At 37.0% G+C, this 19,858-nt stretch overlaps 1 protein-coding gene across 5 annotated transcripts in view; it reads right to left on the bottom strand.

Moving 5' to 3' along the window:
• Positions 1-19,858, bottom strand: part of KDM6A (lysine demethylase 6A) — a 192,874-nt gene that overhangs the window by 79,735 nt on the left and 93,281 nt on the right. For all 5 annotated transcript variants that reach the window (XM_055393513.2, XM_055393512.2, XM_055393514.2 and 2 more), the window contains exon 6: positions 9,891-10,011. In XM_055393513.2, the coding sequence (XP_055249488.1) occupies positions 9,891-10,011 (121 nt within the window). The remainder of the gene's footprint in view (positions 1-9,890; positions 10,012-19,858) is intronic.

The raw sequence follows: 19,858 nt of genomic DNA, 5'->3' as shown, positions 1-19,858 counted from the left end.
TATGCATAATTACTATAGCCTACATTTGCAGTACTAAATATTTAGAGGTTGTAATCTGAATGAGCAAGCTACTAACAAAATGACTATGACCCCTAAATATTAAATATTTAATCCATTCAACGACTGTTTCAAAACCCTATACTGTCCTTAGGACAATGAAGATACTAGGGACACAATGACAATCAAAAGTGAAAAAATATTTGCCATCATTTACAGAATGGGAAAAAAAAAAATCCAACATCTGAACACTTTGAGAACTGCTTTTATTCTCCCCTGGCCTACAAAGCAGATTGTATGTCCTCAAACATCCTTTTAGTGTGCTACCATAGCAATAGAAAACAGACTATTTTAAAAAATGAGTACTATGAAAGCAAAGCACATTTTATAAGCACTTGTTTTCCTCTAGATAAAAAGAGGCATAGCAGCCACACATTCAGACTGTACTACATTTCTAAGTCTAATCTATCCTGCCAGCATTAATACTTAGATAAGACAGGGGCTTCTCTGGTGGCTCAGTGGTAAAGAATCCGCCTGTCAATGCAGGAGATGCAGGTTCGATCCCCAGATTGGGAAAGAAGGAAATGGCAACCCACCCCAATATTCTCGCCTGGAAAATCCCATAGACAGAGGAGCCTGGCGGGCTACAGTCCTGGGGTCGCAAAAGAAGTCAGCCAGCAACAAAACAACAACAACAAAAGACAGAACTTTCCTGAGTCAAAGGATGCAAACTGACCAGCCAAGAAAACAACATTTAAGATGGCAATATTTTAGTTTCACTATTCCACTGAAATCTCACAAAGAGCGGAGAGAGGCATAATTCAAATCGCCCAATCTACATTTCATCTATCAATATTGAAGGTCCTGTAATGAAATCTGGCAGAAGTAGTTCTGGACTACATAATTATTAATCGTTCTTAAAATCAGCAATGAAGTCACTGATGCACCATTTCAAACCCAAAACATCATGAAATATCAAATATTTCCAAACCACAATGATATGCAAAAATTAACTCTGCAAGAGTGTACATATTCAAAAACAGGCGTGAGAATGAAAAAACTTACAGAATAATTGAGTTTGACAAACTAAGAACAGCCACATAAAACCACCCCACATAACAAAAATCACTGATACACCTTTGAGTAAACTAAAGGGAGATGAGAGACTAGGGTGGGGATGGTACGACTTTATAGTTTCATTTCTAGTATCTAAACTGGATGCAAAATAGATGTATTTTTAACACATAAGTCAGCAAATAACTATCAGCTATGATAATCAGCCCCAAACCTGAAGATGCCATGGTAAACTATCTAGCTCCCATCCTTGCAACCGACAGAAAGCGCTAAGAAATACACCTTATATGCAAATACCGCAGTACTGTAGCTGACTGCTGCGTGAGCCAGTTAGCAGCCGTCATACACCTCAAGGCAGAAAGCATTCCACAGAAAACTAATGTCAAAGCCAGAAGATCCACCTACAACGTTTCTTCGTAATGTTAGTGATTTCCTTTTAATAGAGCCTTTCTGGTCCAATTTAATACAAGGTTCAATTCATTACAATTTCTGTTGACATCGTTATCACCAAAGTCACTTTTTCTTTAAAAGGTTTTGACTTGTTCAATATTTCAAAGTAACTTTTCAGTACTTTGCTTTCTATAGACTAAGGAACTAGATTTTCCCCTCCAGATAGAAATGGAAGTTGATGTAATTAACACATAAAACACTAATTTCAAGACTTTATTTTCCTTTTAAAATGTTTTACTTCTAGTTGTATAGTCTGTGATTATCTTATTATCTTATCATCTTTTCAGTTGTAGAACCCTTCAACTATGTTCCCAAACCTGAAGATAAGCAGTGAGATAACTTTTTATTATTGACAAGTTATGGTTGTATGCATAAATTATTAATTTGGAGCAACATGTGGATTCCAGATTCAATTTCAGATGTTCTGATTCAGTGGGTTGAGGACAATACCCTATGAACCAGATAAAACCCTCTACTTCCAACACACAGTCAGGGTTAAATGCCAATATTTAAAACTTGCAAATTGTGTGCTTACCCCCAAAAACCTTACTTCAGTCTATATGGACAAGGTACGTGTAGTTAATACTGCTGTCTATTAAAGCAAATGCTGCTTTTTAGTAGTAAAATGTTTGCAACCTGTTTTCACTCTACGCCAAGCACTGTTACGGCTATGCGTGTGTGTGCTCAGCTACATCCAATTCTTTGGGACCTCACGGACTGTAGGCCGCCAGGCTCCTCTGTCCATGGGATTATACCTGTTAAGAACAATGGGGTGGGTTGCCATTTCCTCCTCCAGGGGATCTTCCTAACACAGGGATCAAACCCGCAGCTCCTGCATTGTTAAGATTTTTTAGCACTGAATCAGCATCTACGCAACTGAATAAACGGCTCACTGAAATTAATGTTCTAATAAAACTTTAAAAGACAATTCCATAGCAGAGTCTAAAAGATATAGATGAGGGAAGAAAAGAGATCCTTCAAGCTGAGGAAACAATGTCTGTTTACACAGCATTTATGAAACAGGGTTTTATGAACCATTTAAGTGGGAGAATGGAAGGTTTGTCAGGTACTCTTGCAGGTCAAAGGCAAATTATTTTTTCTTTTTTTACAGATTGCCAGAATTCTCAAAGTATGAATTAAAAAACCAACAAATTTCATTTCTAAAACTAGGGAAAATGCCTTAGAATGTGATGGTAATTACTTTAGGGATTTGGTCTCAGAAAATAAGATAGCAAACTAAAACTGGTAAGTTTCAGTAGCATTTGTGAGCCACGATGCCTGGCCAAGTTGACCTGACCGATGCCTGGCCAAGTTGATCTGACCGAGATTCCCTCAAAGTTCCCAAACTCAGTTCTTCCATTCTATTTGTAATTCAAAATTATTACAACAGTTTCAAGGAGGAACTCTACTGCACCAATGACTAAAAGCTAATGAATCCTAGCAATCTTCACTCAAAAAAGAGGCTCCTTCTTTCAAGTTTACCAATATAGTCTCTTCCAAAACTGTCTTTCCAAAAAAAAATAGTAAGGCAAAAGACATTCTATACTGAAGATGTTCAAAATCTAATTTCCAGCCCTTCTTTTTGGCTCCAGATTTCTGTCTATACCAACATGTGATATCCCTCAGGTACTTTCAACTCAATATATTCCCAAATGACCCATTTCCATTTGGAGGCTTTTCATTTCCCAATCCCCAAACCTGTTGCTTTCTTTATCCCCTACTGTAGTAACTGAAAAGCAAGTCAAGTCAATAAATGGGGACTCTCTACCCACACTGAATTTGTCAATAAATTAACCCCTTTATTAAGACTCCTTAAGATCTCTAGGATGTGTTACCTTTTATCCATCCATCCATGCATCCATCCTGAGAACCAATTTATTCTACAGATCTTGCTCACCTTTCTTCCTGTAACTGTGTCTGACCTAGTTCTCAAATTTCTCCTTTTTATCACATTTTATAAAGGTACAGGTACGCAACTGATTAGAAACTTTAAAACACTGGTTCTAGTGTATGTCAAATCTATGTACAGAAACAATCAGAATATGTACTGACTGAATTTTTAAGTTCTTTAAATCTAGTATACAATATGTGTTCATACCAAAGTAAGAGTAACACGCACACAAATAACAAAGTTAACATGAAATATATTTTATAAAGGGGATAATGTTACAATCTGCATTGTAAAATGTTGTTTAGAAACATAAGCTTAAAAAAACTGTGACACTGGATACACTGAATGTTTCATAAAGCTGCATCTGAAGACCAAATATTTATAACCACAAGTTTAAGTAGTCATCCATAAACACCAAAAAGTGCTTTTTGATTAGAAATGACTTCCTGTAGTTAAAATATATTTGAGGAGAGAAACCTGACACAGGAAACCTGGGCTTATCCCAAATGCTCAGTATCAAGAAAGGATGGTTACTGAACATCTATGAGCAGTCATGTCCTTTTCAAAAATGTATTTGAGGAACTGAAGTTCTTCTGCTACTTATACTAATTTGCACTTACAGGTATGTAATAGAACTCAGGGCAGAAATAAATATCAAAAGGAAAAATAAAACTGGGCAGGCAGATTGAAGTGGACAAAGCATTAGTGGATAAACCATGAGATGATCACCTCATACCAGATAATACACAAAAAGTGCTTAAGTGCTAAGTCACTTTCAGTTGTGTCTGACTCTTTGCAACCCCATGGACTGTAGCCCACCAGGCTCCTCTGTCCATGGGATTCTCTAGGCAAGAATCCTGGAGTGGGTTGCCGTTTCCTTCTCCAGGGGGTCTTCCTGACCCTGGGATAGAACCCATTGTCTCTTATGTCTCCTGCACTGGCAGGCGCGTTCTTTATCACTAGCGCCAGCTGGAAAGCCGCAGATAATACACAGAAAAGATTAAAAGATAAAGTATAAGTTGATGAACAGTAGAAAAACAAAGGAGCAAGGAAAAGATTTCTGTCCACAATGAGGAAAAATGGACAGAAGACAAAGAGCAGTGACCATTCTCTGCCAAGACAGTGACATTATACTCAGGAGAAAACAAATTCCACTGCCAAAGTGGGAATTGGGGTGGTTTAAAGGTACAAACGTGAAACTAGCAGATAACTAGATTATAGTATAGAGATTACTGTATCAATGATACTGTACTATAAACTTCGAAGCTGCCAAGAGACTAGATCTTAACTGTTCTCACATACAAAAAAAAAGATAATTATCTGGCATGACAGAGATGTTATTAGGAAATGCTATGGTGATGGTGATATATGGTATGGTGATGATATAAATGCACCAAATCAACATATTGTACAAGTTAAACTTACTCAAAGCTGTATGTCAATTCTGTCTCAATCAAAAAATTAAAAAATTTTAAAAGCCTAAAATTTTCAAACCGCCAATTAGAAGAGTTAAGTTATCGAGCAACTGAAGGAAGCAAGCCAGGAGTGGGTATAGAGAAATAATAGCAATTTTTATTATCTTTAGACAACTGAATGAATAAAAATACGCAGTTAAAGCTTCAACAAAAAATACTACAGATATATCTTAGACACTTAAAGCCTGATTAAAATTAATAGCTGGTATTCAAATTCTCAGCAAATATTTTTATAGTTCACAGTATCTCACTTAAATGAAGGAAATGATTTATATGAATACAATAGTAAAATGAGGTATTTCACAGATTCCAAAAGTGGTTTCTAAAAGAAATACACATCATCATGCCTTTACTTACTCTTTCTGCCTTAATTTCTTGGAATAAGAAAATATACCAATAAAATTCCTGAGTCTACATTATGATATCAAATCAGATACCTGGAAATGAAGCAGTTTCTGGAGAAGAGTGTTTTAAAAAAAAAATGTGAAATGCTATTTCACTCAGAAGTTTCATGTGAGGTATAATAATAGAAGGGAGACAGCAAGAATGAACTGGTGAACAGGGGGCATCTAGAGAAAACTGCACTGCCAGTTTGTATAGAAGATGACAAATACAATCAGCCTCATCTTTTCTCCCCAATGTTTCCAGCCAATCTTATGAGAGGCATTTTGTCATTTTATCGCCTCTTTCATTTCATTAACCTATCCATTCAAGAAACACTAAGCACCTCGTATAATGCCAAGCTAACACACAAGTTTCATTTGAGTTCAACCCATTTCCTTTGAATCACCTCTTGTAATTCTCATCTTCTTAATCCCTTCATATTATTCCCTTCAATCAGCACTTATCATCTTCAAATATCAAATTATAAGGGGACTTACACTGGTATCCCAGTCAACTACCCACAAGTTCCCATAAAAAAAGCCACCTTCTTCATACACTTTAAAAAAAAAATTGAATGCTGCCATTTCAGGGGAACTTAAGTATCTAAATATCAGGGAGACTTTTTATATGATCTTCGTTAAAATAGATGCATTAACTGACCAAAGAATATGGGTGATATTACATCCTATTTTGCATTTATTAGATCCATATGAAGAAAATAAAATAGTCTGCCAAGATGTAAAAATTAGAAGCATCATATAAAACTGCTTGTCAAAACTGGCATGCTTTTCTGAAGCAACAATAGCACACTGCCTCAAATACATAACAAATATAAGCAATTATTATTAATATCATTAAAAAGTAATGAAATAAAATTCTGAATTAATTATATGGAGGTAAATAGGCAACTAATCCCACCTGAGGGTGTATTATATGAAGCAGAAAAGAAAAGTCACACAGTATCACATACAAATGTCACCCTGAAATGGACTCTGGTTCAGATAATACTAAAGTAGTTAATAAACTAAGAATAGGTACCTCCATCACTCAACTAAACATGTGAAATCTTTACTGGCCAATGTAATGGAAAAATAACACCACTAGCTGAAAAGTAAGTTGGGCATTAACTTCTTATTTCTGAGGGTGGGCAGTATGACAAAAATACAAGTATTAAAATATAGGACAAGAAAATGGATTTCATACAAACAATATCTAATACTGGCCCCAAATCAGAGTTTTAGATATGGTTAAACTGAGAACTAAAAAACAAGGGCCGAAAAAACTTATATTTGTCAGAGACTTTGATATATATATTGTTTAATCTTTGTAACAATCTTGTGGAGTAGGTAGTTATTGCAGCTCTACAGACAGAAAGGGGCTTCCCTCGTAGCTCAGTCTCCTGCAATGCAGGAGACCTGGGTTCGATTCCTGGGTCAGGAACATCCCCTGGATAAGGAAATGGCAACCCACTCCAGTATTCTTGCCTGGAGAATCCCATTGACAGAAGAGCCTGGCAGGCTATAGTCTACGGAGTTGCAAGAGTCGGACACAACTGAGCAACTAAGCACACACACACAGACAGACAGAGGATCAGAAAAGTTAGGCATCTTGCCCAAAGTCACACAATTAGTTTAGTGGCAGGGTCAAATTTTAAAACCAAATTTGCTTGCTCCGAGAGCTATTTACATGGTACCAAAACAGAATGAATCTGTTTCAGAAGTACATTTTGGGAGAAAAGTTATTACCAGAGATAGAAATAAAACAGGAGGCCCTGGAATGCATTTCATGTGTGGGTGAAAAGCAGGAATCTATTATGAAAATAAACTGCATTTTATTTAAATATTTTACCATCTAAAACATACTGTATATATTGTATCTCTATCCGTGAGAGGGAAAGAAAATGAGGCAGAAAAGACTGGATCTGTAATGGACAGATTGTATGCACTACCCCCATATCAAAACACTCTTTTTACCCACCCCTCACTCTTCTATTCGATATGAAAAGCACACTTAGGAAATTGAGCTCTGCTCAAAAACAGGAAATAACTGATCCAAAGAATGGAACAGAATAACCAAATCTTTGATAAGGAATCACTGAGAATGGCCATGTGGTCTAATTCTGGCCAATGAGATGCAAAGTGTTCTTGAAATTATCAAAAAGAAGTAAGGATCTTTGTCCTCTACAGCACAATAAATCAGGTATATACTGAGTACTTATTATATGCCAGCAATATACTCAGCACCTATACCGTTACTATATAATGCTTTTCTTTATGAAACATGAAAAAGAAATCATTTCACTTTGATCACACCTGGAAACCAACCTGGAGCCAACATAAAACAAAGAAGAAAATAAACCTTTAATCAAACACTGGATCAGCTGTATCCACCAATCCTAAAGGCTGGACTTTACATTACTGAGCTACTTTTTTTGTTGTCATTTTAACCAGCTTCAGCTGGGAATTTTCTGAGGTTGCAGCCCAAAGCATCTATACCAACACACTGTGTTAGGAAACAACTTAACGGAGTAGAAAAGTCACCAGAGGCTCCATATCCATCCATATGAAGGTAAAGTACTAGACAGTCCACCGGAGGAAACTTGGAGGCTACCTATGGGGAATGGGGCATATCATCCCTTTTGATTCCTACCTCCATTTAAAATAAATGCTAAGCACTTACAGTAATATACTGAAATACATCTTCAACTACAAATGTTGCCTAAAATTCTCTTGCAAATAGACAAGGAATACTGGAGCCAATGTCAAGATGAGATAAAAATTAAATGAAACCTTCTCATTTCATTGAAGAAAAATATCAAGGACTCCTGAAATTCTTTTCTATGTTCATAAAAATGAAACAAACATCAGAATGGTATCACGTATTTTAAATAAATGGAAGAAAGGCCCCAAATAAGAAGACTGCACTTACTAAGGCAATCTTACAAAAATCACTATGACTTGAAAGTTTGTTAACCTTTAAATACACCTGAACAAAAATAAATAAATACACCTGAATAAATGAAAACTTGTATACAGGAAGGTTTCTGTTGAACATGAGTAAGCAAGAACACTTTGAATTAGTCATGGAACACTGCCCAACAGTTTCCCCAGATAAAAGGGGATTTTAAATATTGCCACCTTCATGGAAAGAGAGCTTTGCATCCATAAAATTGTTTAAGTTACCACCGTACTGATATTCAGAGACAGTCACATACCATAATTTGGGACATATCTGATTACTTTTTTCCAATCAAATATATTTCCTAAGCAACATTTTTCAAACTGCTACCAAAAACACTTCCGCAACACACGGTTATGCATACTGTGACAGTTCTGTAAAACAGTCAAGTAAGTTGATTTTGTATTATGTCATTTTAATATTCTGGTTTGCTAGTATGCACTGTGACTGTCCAACAGGAGGTCGAAATATGCAAGGTGGAGTATCTGAACTTGTTTTCCATTTCAAGTCCACTCACATGCCAAATTACAGTGTGAGACAAGCTGCTCTAAGCTTGAGGAAAACTGATTTAACTTCTCCACATTACTTACATTTGCCCTAGGGCCTATTCCTCAAACTGTACTCACCTTTGACAAATGTGTGATCTGAATACTTTCACAATCAACTTATTTTAGTGTTTTGGGGAGTATACCTCTCTTTCATACCAATAGCACTATTCTGTATAAACTCATGAAAGACAGAAACAGTATTTGTGCAACTGTCTACTTTACAACTCTAGAGCAATTAGGAATTCATAAATAATTTTTTAAAATTTCAGCAGTTCCTTATTAGTGAATTCAAATTACAACCTACTGTAAAGCATTATCTTTATCTCCCTCCTGACCCTTCAGAATGAAGAAAGCATACAATGGAGACATTTAGAACATGGCAACCGTCATAGTCATAAACTCACAAAAAATTAAGCTTTTCCTAGAACTTCTAATCCTTTCAAAAATCAATACTTTTGTCAAGCAGGGAAGAACTATTTTCATGAAAAGCCCAGTAATACCTAAAGTTATGGCATAAATAGCACAGGAAACTCAATGAAAAACTTAAGAAATGTTAAAATCTATAGAAAGTAAAATATTTAACCAATGATAATGATGTGCTATTGCCCAACAATGTTTATACTCACAAACTAGCAGTTCAAATGACTACCAAAGAACACACTTTTTTTTCTTTAATAATTTAAGATATGAGACATGCTCTGTTGGTAGAGGTGGAGTGACACTGACTGAGACCCATACAAGTAAACGGTCAAAAGATGGGGTCACAGATACAGAATCACTGAGCAGCTGGTTCTGACCCATCACCAACAGTGAAGTGATTCAGATGTTCAAATCGAGGTTGAAACCTTCACCCTTTCCTGATGACGGACCACAATTCAAACTTTAAAAAGAAAAAGTTTACTGATACAATTACTTAGCATCATAACTACTTTGTACTCTGAAACCCAAACATTTACATCTTCCAGTTCATAGCTGATAAAAGTTCTTTCATCTAAATTTTCAAATTTTCTTTTGAAGTACCAATACAAATTCCAACATTTCTCAATGTTGACAACCCCCCTCAAAAACACAAAAAATGAAACACTGTATCTTTGATAAAACCCAACAACCTACCTTTAAACTAGACTCATAGTCTGTGTTCACTTTGAACATAAGCCCAAGCCGTAAATGAATTTCCTTGGCTCGACAAAAGCTGGGATCAACATAAAGCACCTCCTGAAATGCTTTAATTGCCCTGAAAGAACACAGACAAAAGATATCTTTACTTTTTAACAATTACATGAATTTTTGCATGGTAGCACAGTAAAATTTCTGTTTTATGCAATTCTGTTTTAAAGGAAATGCCAGTTTTATAAAAATGATGTCAATGGATACCTTAAAAAAAAAAGACTGGGAAACGGTTCTTGGGTTTTTTATGGAAGTGAAAGTGTAAAATATAAAGAGAGAAAAGGAAGATGAGTTGAATTAATTCTTAATTCTTCAAATAATATTTTATGGCTTAATAAAATTCTCAGTGCTAAAAACTGATTTCACTGTTTCTGGAATTTCCTAAGGGAGAGAAGACAGAGCAGTTGGGTAGTTTTGGTTTTAAGGGAGATTAATCCTATTTCTTAATATCTTCTGCTTCTGTTAGATCCACAGCATTTCTGTCCTTTATCGAGCCCATCTTTGAATGAAATGTTCCCTTGGTATCTCTAATTTTCTTGAAGAGATCTTTAGTCTTTCCCATTCTGTTGTTTTCCTCTATTTCTTTGCATTGATCACTGAGGAAGGCTTTCTTATCTCTCCTTGCTATTCTTTGGAACTCTGTATTCAGATGCTTATCTCTTTCCTTTTCTCCTTGGCTTTTCACTTCTCTTCTTTTCACAGCTATTTGTACGGTCTCCTCGGACAGCCATTTTGCTTTTTTGCATTTCTTTTTCGTGGGGATGGTCTTGATCCCTGTCTCCTGTACAATGGCACGAACCTCCGTCCATAGTTCATCAGGCACTCTATCTATCAGATCTAGTTCCTTAAATCTATTTCTCACTTCTACTGTATAACCATAAGGGATTTGGTTTAGGTCATACCTGAATGGTCTAGTGGTTTTCCCTACTTTCTTCAATTTCAGTCTGAATTTGGCAATAAGGTGTTCATGATCTGAGCCACAGTCAGCTCCTGGTCTTGTTTTTGCTAACTGTATAGAACTTCTCCATCTTTGGCTGCAAAGAATGTAATCAATCTGATTTAGCAGATCAATCAATTAGCAGAAGACATTAAGAAGAGGTGGCAAGAATACACAGAAGAACTATACAAAAAAGATCTTCACGACCAAGATAATCACAATGGTGTGATCACTGACGTAGAGCCAGACATCTTGGAATGTGAAGTCAAGTGGGCCTTAGAAAGCATCACTACGAACAAAGCTAGTGGTGGTGATGGAATTCCAGTTGAGCTATTTCAAATCCTGAAAGATGATGCTGTGAAAGTGCTGCACTCAATATGCCAGCACATTTGGAACACAGCAGTGGCCACAGGACTGGAAAAGGTCAGTCTTCATTCCAATCCCAAAGAAAGGCAATGCCAAAGAATGTTCAAACTACCACAGAATTGCACTCATCTCACACACTAGTAAAGTCATGCTCAAAATTCTCCAAGCCAGGCTTCAGCAATATGTGAACTGGGAACTTCCAGATGTTTAAGCTGGTTTTAGAAAAGGCAGAGGCACCAGAGATCAAATTGCCAACATGCGCTGGATCATGGAGAAAGCAAGAGAGTTCCAGAAAAACATCTATTTCTGCTTCATTGACTATGCCAAAGCCTTTGACTGTGTGGATCACAATAAACTGTGGAAAATTCTGAAAGAGATGGGAATACCAGAACACCTGACCTGCCTCTTGAGAAACCTGTATGCAGGTCAGGAAGCAACAGCTAGAACTGGACATGGAACAGCAGACTGGTTCCAAATAGGAAAAGGAGTACGTCAAGGCTGTATATTGTCACCCTGCTTATTTAACTTATGTGCAGAGTACATCATGAGGAACGTTGGGCTGGAAGAAGCACAGGCTGGAATCAAGATTGCCGGGAGAAATCAATTACCTCAGATATGCAGATGACACCACCCTTATGGCAGAAAGTGAAGAGGAACTAAAAAACCTCTTGATGAAAGTGAAAGAGGAGAGTAAAAAAGTTGGCTTGAAGCTCAACATTCAGAAAACTAAGATCATGGAATCTGGTCCCATCACTTCATGGGAAATAGATGGGAAACAGTGTCAGACTTTATTTTTTTGGGCTCCAAAATCACTGCAGATGCTGATTGCAGCCATGAAATTAAAAGACGCTTACTCCTTGGAAGGAAAGTTATGACCAACCTGGATAGCATATTAAAAAGCAGAGACATTACTTTGCCAACAAAGGTCCGTCTAGTCAAGGCTATGGTTTTTCCCGTGGTCATGTATGGATGTGAGAGTTGGACTGTGAAGAAAGCTGACTGCCGAAGAATTGATGCTTTTGAACTGTGGTGCTGGAGAAGACTCTTGAGAGTCCCTTGGACTGCAAGGAGTTCCAACCAGTCCATTCTAAAGGAGATCAGTCCTAGGTGTTCATTGGAAGGACTGATGCTAAAGCTGAAACTCCAATACTGGCCACCTCATGCGAAGAGTTGACTCACTGGAAAAGACTCTGATGCTGGGAGGGATTGGGGGCAGGAGGAGAAGGGGACGACAGAGGATGAGATGGCTGGATGGCATCACCGACTCGATGGACGTGAATCTGAGTGAACTCCGGGAGTTGGTGATGGACAGGGAGGCCTGGCGTGCTGTGATTCATGGGGTCGCAAAGAGTCAGACATGACTGAGCGACTGAACTGAACTGAATCCTGTTTCTAGTCTATTCCATAAAATGAAGTCTTCTTTTTAAAAACTTCCTATTTCTTTCATATTTAGGTTTGCAATCCATCTGTACTTTATTTTTTATATAATGTTTTCACCTTTTTCTATACAGATATTCGATAGCCCCTATATCATACATAGAAAAGACCATCCTTACCACAGCTCTACAGAGCCACGTTGTTCTAAATCAAATGTCCACATAAAATATCTTGATCTGTTTCTAGGCTCTCTATTCTGTCACTTGATGTGTTTTTACCCCAAATTCACATTTTATCATAAAGTCTTAATGACCAGTAGAACTTATACAAGGTTGAAGAAGGAACACTTTTCACTGAATACATTTTTATATCATTTAATTTGATCATATGAATGTTACCATGTACTTAAAAATGAAATTAAAATTTTGACAAAGAAAAATGTCTAATATGAATTTTGAAAATTATAGTATCAGATATATTTTAGGCATCATTTTATATATCTACATAATTTAAGGTTTATCTAAAGTACAGGCTAATAAATTCTTTGCAAAGCTTTTTATCAACTATTCATTGCTTTTATTTAATCTTAAAGGAGGCTACCTGGAATTTTAGATAATTCCAAAATAAAAGTCAATCTTTTATATAAAAATTCAAAATATAACACCATAAAATAGAGCAAAACAATATGCCCTATGTCTTTAAGCAACTTTATTTTGACTTGTATACTATCTATTCCACCTCCAGAAAAACTGTGTATTTATTATAACATTAAGGGTTCTAAACAGTAATATTTATTGTGAGGAGTGGGGGCAATAGGTCTGGTATCAGATACCTTTACATCTGGTTAAATAATTTCTTCCTGAACAGGAGTTCAGCATCTCTGTGTTACATGGCATTTCAAATGGGTTGGGTTATTTATGTATTTTGCTATCTAGTGTGTATAAACAGAAGAGCGAAATCAAAGACATAGTATGGAAGAATTCATGTAAAAATTCGAAGAAAATTACCTTTCATATTCAAAGGTGGCTTCCTGCTCCTTTCAATCAGACTTCAAGATACTCATCTGCATACTGCTAAGAAGGTCTCTATGCTTTTCTCAAACCTTTCTAATAAAAGGAGGTGCAGCTTCAGCCTCTGTATTCTCTTGGTCATGTCTAGAGGCACCATTTTCTAATAGAACAGACTGTGTGCTCAAGCAAGTGCATATGTATGTATGTGTGTGCCTGTGAGAGTGTGTGTGTATGTTGGGGGAACACAACTCACATGTTGGGAGAGGGGCATAAAAAGGTTAGGAGAGAATAAATGCAGCAGTAAATAACACCAATTAAAAGGTAAAATGTGACTGGGAACAGGAATTCAGGGGCTTTTGGAAGCTTCCAGGGCAATAGTAGAAGCTTCTGGGTTGGGAAGATCCACTGGAGAAGGGATAGGCTACCCACTCCAGTATTCTTGGGCTTCCCTTGTGGCTCAGCTGCTGAAGAATTCACCTGCAATGCAGGAAAGACCTGGGTTCGATCCCTAGGTTGGGAAGATCCGCTGGAGAAGGGAAAGGCTACCCACTCCAGTATTCTGGCCTGGAGAATTCCATGGGGGTAACAAAGAGTCAGACACTACTGAGCGACTTTCACTTTCACTTCAGGGTGATAGTAATTTTTTATTTCTCAACCCAAGTGACAGTTCTGTTTATTTTATAAATAACATGTAAAGATGTACAGTTAAATGTGTGCAATTTTAAGCATATTTTATAATAATAATAAATGCTTCTTAAAGTCCTACTTAAGCTTACCTTATGATATGGGTCAGAGAACTCCTATGGAATGGGTCAGAACTAAGCGATGTGCACACATGCTAATTAGAAATCCAGGCAGGAAAGAATGGATATATGTATACACACACACACTGTACAGCTGAAACTGATACAACCTTATAAACTATATTCCAATAAAAATTCAAAAAAACAAGACAAACAAAAATACCCCACACCATCCCCCCAAAACCGAGGCAGGCCTGAGACATATACATGAAAGAAAGAGAATGGAAGTGGAAGGCAGCAAAGGATTAAAGGAGAAAAAGAAGATAGGAAGAAAAACAGTCCAAGAAAGGATGTATGTGAAAAGGAAGCATGAAAACACAAAGCATCAATAGCAACCCTTCAGGAAAAATATTTCCTACTCTGTCTCAGTTTCTATTTTCGCCCTGTGCTCAACCTTTGATAAATGTGTCTTATTTCATACATGCCTTTAGTTCTTAGTTTGAAATGTTACACAACTACAAAGAAACATAGGTTTATTTTAACAAGTTCTCTATATAGGTTTACGTACTGGGAATTTTTTTTTTTTTTAATGAACCAATCAGCAAAAACACATGTTCCAATACACTAGTCGGGGCTACACCTTACTGCTCTTTAAGGACTATTACAAGTGCCTATAACAAGGTTGAACAATATATATCTATTCGTCAAGTTCTCCAAGTTGTTTCAAAGTTCCCCTCGAATTCAATACTTGCAGACTCAATCTTCAATATCTCGTTAGCAGATAACTGAAACAGACTCCTTAAAGACTCCCCTTGCTCTGCTCTGGCTTGCTTGTGCTTCCTCAAATATGTGGCTCCTATGACTGCCTACTAATAACCATGATACTCAAGTCAAATCCCCATGTAGCATTTAAGGTCTGTGAGCAGTTACACCCATTCCCAGTCATGCCCTAACACTGCTCCTCTTCAACTGTGAGCGGGCACATCTCAGGAACTCCTTCACGCAAATATTAGCCCTCTCGCTTTCACTGCTTCTCTTGAGGATAGTCTCCTGACCTGAAATATTTTCATTCATCTGCTTCACTCTAAATCCAATATTACCTTTAAGACTCACCACCCAAACTCAACACCATTTTTTTTTTTGCTTAGTGTTAACCAGCTGTTAGGGCCACTCTATAATCAAATCATTTTATTCTCTACTTACCAGTGTGCTATCTCCAGTTTTTCCAAGTGGTCTATTCCTTGAGGTCTACATTCCTATTTTCAAATACTCTAGACACTACAGGAAAATGTCTAGTATCTGTTTACTGGTGTCATCACTTTCATAGTTAGCAAACTGGACTTCTTGTTGAGGGGGTGGGAAGGGACGCTCCATATTCTCTTTACTGATCAGCGTTCCCCTGAGCTAACAAAATAGATCTAAGTTCATTTTCATTTCCTTTTCTGAACTTTTCCAATCTTTCTCTCCTATGTGTTGCTTCCACCCCTTGGGGGTGAGAGAAGAAACAGAAAAAAGAATGTGTTTGTGTGTTAGGAGGGGGAGAGCGCTGTGTGGAGAAAACAGGTACAACTCAGACTAATTTTGCTCATCATTTTAGTACACCCATATCTCACCAAACCATATGCAGCCAGAACATGGTCTCTGTAGTGCAAGTTAGACTAAACCACCAACACATACAAATTCCGTTGACATCAGTATTTTGATCAAGACAATTTCAGAACATGAGAAATGACTACTTAAAACCATAAAATATTGTCAATGATATAATGCTTAGAAAGGCTTACAATTTTCAAATATTAAAGCATAATCTCTACTGAAATAAAAGTGCATATTGCTATGCATAACTATCCATGCATTTTTCTTAAAATCTAAAAATGGTTTTTTAATCACCATAATTTTACCTATAGATTTTCAGTTTAAAATTTTACATTTAATGTTAGATGCTGCTAACAATTTTTAAAAGGAAATTATAAAAAACTAAAACCTTAATAGTACTACCTACAAAAAACACACACATTGACTATATTTTAAAGCAATGTTAATTTTTAATAAGGTTTCTAGAAAGTCATTTTTTAAAAAGCCTCTTTTAGAACTTCACCAAACTATAGAAAAATAATGATATTAAGTAAATATCCTGGCACAGTTTGAGTACATTTAAAGAGACAAAATAAAACTTTTAAGTTCTCTGGAGCTAATAAAGGTGAGTCCAGAGATTTCCCTCAGGCATATCTGACAGGATAAAGGAATTAATTTCACAAGTTTTCATACTAATAAAAGAATACTTTAGCTCTAAATCAGTAATAACACATACACAAAACAAATACTTCCATATACACACGCACTTAGGAAATTTAGACATTCCTTCTAAATGAGACAAATAGTAAGATTTGATGAAGAACTCAAAGAGACACGTAAGATATTTAAAGATAGAGATGGAAAGAGAAGGCAGACCAAACAAAGTCAATGGTATAAAACAAGTTACACGGGTAAAAAATGCTCAAGACATTTTCAGCGAAATGTTAATACAGTAGTGACTCACACAAAGAATATATTTAGGGGAACAATAAGGGTAGAAAGATCATTTGATGTTGAAACAGAGAGGATCTTAAATGTGAGGCCAAGTCAGAAGTATCATACACTGGTTTATTCACAATGACATTTGCTAATGTATTACCTCTTGGGTCTTTTGCCCTTTTCATTTCGTCACTGTAGACAGTGGGATTTTTTTCTCCTCTCCATTGTAAAGTTTATGCTTTTATTCATAATTTTCCTGAGGCTTAATCAGTCCAAACCCTTCCAAATTCTCTCTGGCAATCTATGTGTCACTGGTAAGCATCATTTTATCAAAACTACCTTATTTATCTGCTGCTGCTGCTGAGTTGCTTCAGTCATGTCCAACCCTGTGACGCCATAGACGGCAGCCCACCAGGCTCCCCAGTCCCTGGGATTCTCCAGGCAAGAACAGTGGAGTGGGTTGCCATTTCCTTCTCCAATGCATGAAGTGAAAGTGAAAAAAGTTGCTCAGTCGTGTCCAACTCTTCATGACCCCATGGACCGCAGCCTACCAGGCTCTTCCATCCATGGGATTTTCCAGGCAAGAGTACTGGAGTGGGCTGCCATTGCCTTCTCCATTTATCTGCTAGTTTTTTCCCAAACAGAAGCAAACAGAATAAATTCAACATACGTTAACATTAACTGCTCTATTTTAATAGGAATATATTTAAACTCTGGTCTAAGAGAATTAGTCTGCACAATGATAGCTCAGAAAACATATTAAATATTAAGTTTTTGCCAGACTCCATGTTAAATAAGCCTCAAGGTCAATGGTGGTTATCTCGAATACATTAGGTTTATGTTTGCACTCAAAGCAGTGACTTTACACGGCAAGCAAAGATTACTATACCCTTAATACTTTGGCCACCTCATGCGACGAGTTGACTCACTGGAAAAGAGTCTGATGCTGGGAAGGATTGAGGGCAGGAGGAGAAGGGGACGACAGAGAATGAGATGGCTGGGTGGCATCACCGACTCGATGGACATGAGTTTGAGTGAACTCCGGGAGTTGGTGATGGACAGGGAGGCCTGGCGTGCTGTGATTCATGGGGTCTCAAAGAGTCGACACGACTGAGCGACTGAACTGAACTGAAGAACACTTGGTAACTGGTACAAATAATTGGTACACTTGTAATTGGGAATGAGTCCTGGAGAAAATTCACTTGTAACGTGCTAACATCTCTGTCTTTTTGAACTCACCTCCATCTTATTACCCAATCACTACATTTCCTTACCAGGCCTTATCAATCAGATTTGGGAAGTTAATTTCCAAAATCCTCTGCCTCTGGCAAAGAATTATGTAGCTGTTAGATCATTCTGATATTGATCAGTGGGGATACAAAAGGTTAAAGCTAAAGAAAGAGGAATGGTAGGATTTTCAAGGGGGTATATTCAGAAATATGGCTACAAGTTATAATAATTTACTACTGTATATGGTTCAATTTTTTTCACTCAAAGATATAAGTTTCTTATAAAGGCAAGGAAAAGCTCAGTTCAAGGTACCCTTAGCATTTTGCCACCCTCATGAAGTGAAGGCATGGGCATAAACATGCAAAGGAATGGCTTTATAGATGCTGGTTCTAGCTCTCTGCTGCATGTATTTTACTGTGGGCTTCTATGTCTTCCTTTCTTCTTCTGGATATATAATTTTTAAGTCTGGTCACAAGTTACTGTGTATGATAATAGTAAAATTAAATAATTACGATAAATCTACTGAGAATTTAACAGTTCCTCTGTTTCTGACACTGGGCTCCTCAAATTTAAAGTAGAAAAACTGAATTGACTCAAGAGGCTAACATTAACTCTCAAAAAAAAGGGGAGGGGGGAAGGTGCAACATAATAGGGCAAGAAACAAGACAGATTAACAAGATAAAACCCATATAGTTGATAAAATTGCTCTTAGTAATTTATTGGGTCACTATCACCAACTCCAACACATATGTTGGTTGCATGCTTTCTTCTCAAACACTTAATCTAATTAAATGCCAACAGACACCATTTCCAAATATTAAACTCTACTTAAATCACAAATGTTCCAGAGCTAGACCATTCCGAGCTAACAATACAAAAAAAGGCATGCCATACCTTTCTCTGCAAATATTTTTTCAACAAATCCCAAAGCACTTAAGTGTGTGTGTTGGGGGAAGGGGGGGGGGGCTGCTCCCAGAAATTAATAGCTACCTATAAATAAAACAAACAAAAAAATCCCCACACAAATTTAGTCTTAACCTAGGAAGTTCCTATCCATTAAGGCTATACTCTAAAACTCTCACCAAGCACCTACTCCAAGCTTTCTAATTTTGTGGCTGTTCAAGTAATAATGAGATAAGTGAAGCAAAATTGGAGGCAGTTTGTGAAAGAACATTTGATCAGGAAAACAGAAAATATACATCCATTATGGATTAAGAGAGAGTGTGAATGACTTCCTTGGTCTAGTGGTTAAGAATTCACCTTGCAACACAGGGGACGCACGTTCGATCCCTGGTCCGGGAACAAAGATCCCACATTCCCTGGAGCAGCTAGGCCCTCATGCCACAACTACTGAGCGCATGTGCTACAAGTACAGAGCCTGTGTGCTACAACTAAGACTCAAGCAGTAAATAAATAAATATTTTACAAAAGAGAGAGAAGGTGTGAGATATATTATTTTAGGGAGCAGCTAGAGCTGAAACTTAAGACATGAGAAAATGATAACCAGGACAGGATCAACAAAACAGAAGGCACTTAGTAATTCAGAGATTATATCATTCTTATATCGTTTCATTAAGGCAACTGAAGGACACAGAAATCATATGTAGATAAAGAATCAAAAGATACAGCTTTCCATACTACAAGCCCCCTAACTTGACATGGTCACACACTTTTTAATGCAATCCAATTTTGAACTGATGATGGCTTCACCTCACTATTGATTTTATGCTCTTATCT

Source organism: Moschus berezovskii, chromosome X (assembly GCF_049115385.1).
Source record: "Moschus berezovskii isolate FMDL1 chromosome X, NW_MosBer_1.0, whole genome shotgun sequence".
Lineage (NCBI taxonomy): Eukaryota > Metazoa > Chordata > Mammalia > Artiodactyla > Moschidae > Moschus > Moschus berezovskii.
The sequence above is the reverse complement of the archived record's forward strand: the minus strand, read 5'-3'. Positions and strand labels throughout refer to the sequence as shown.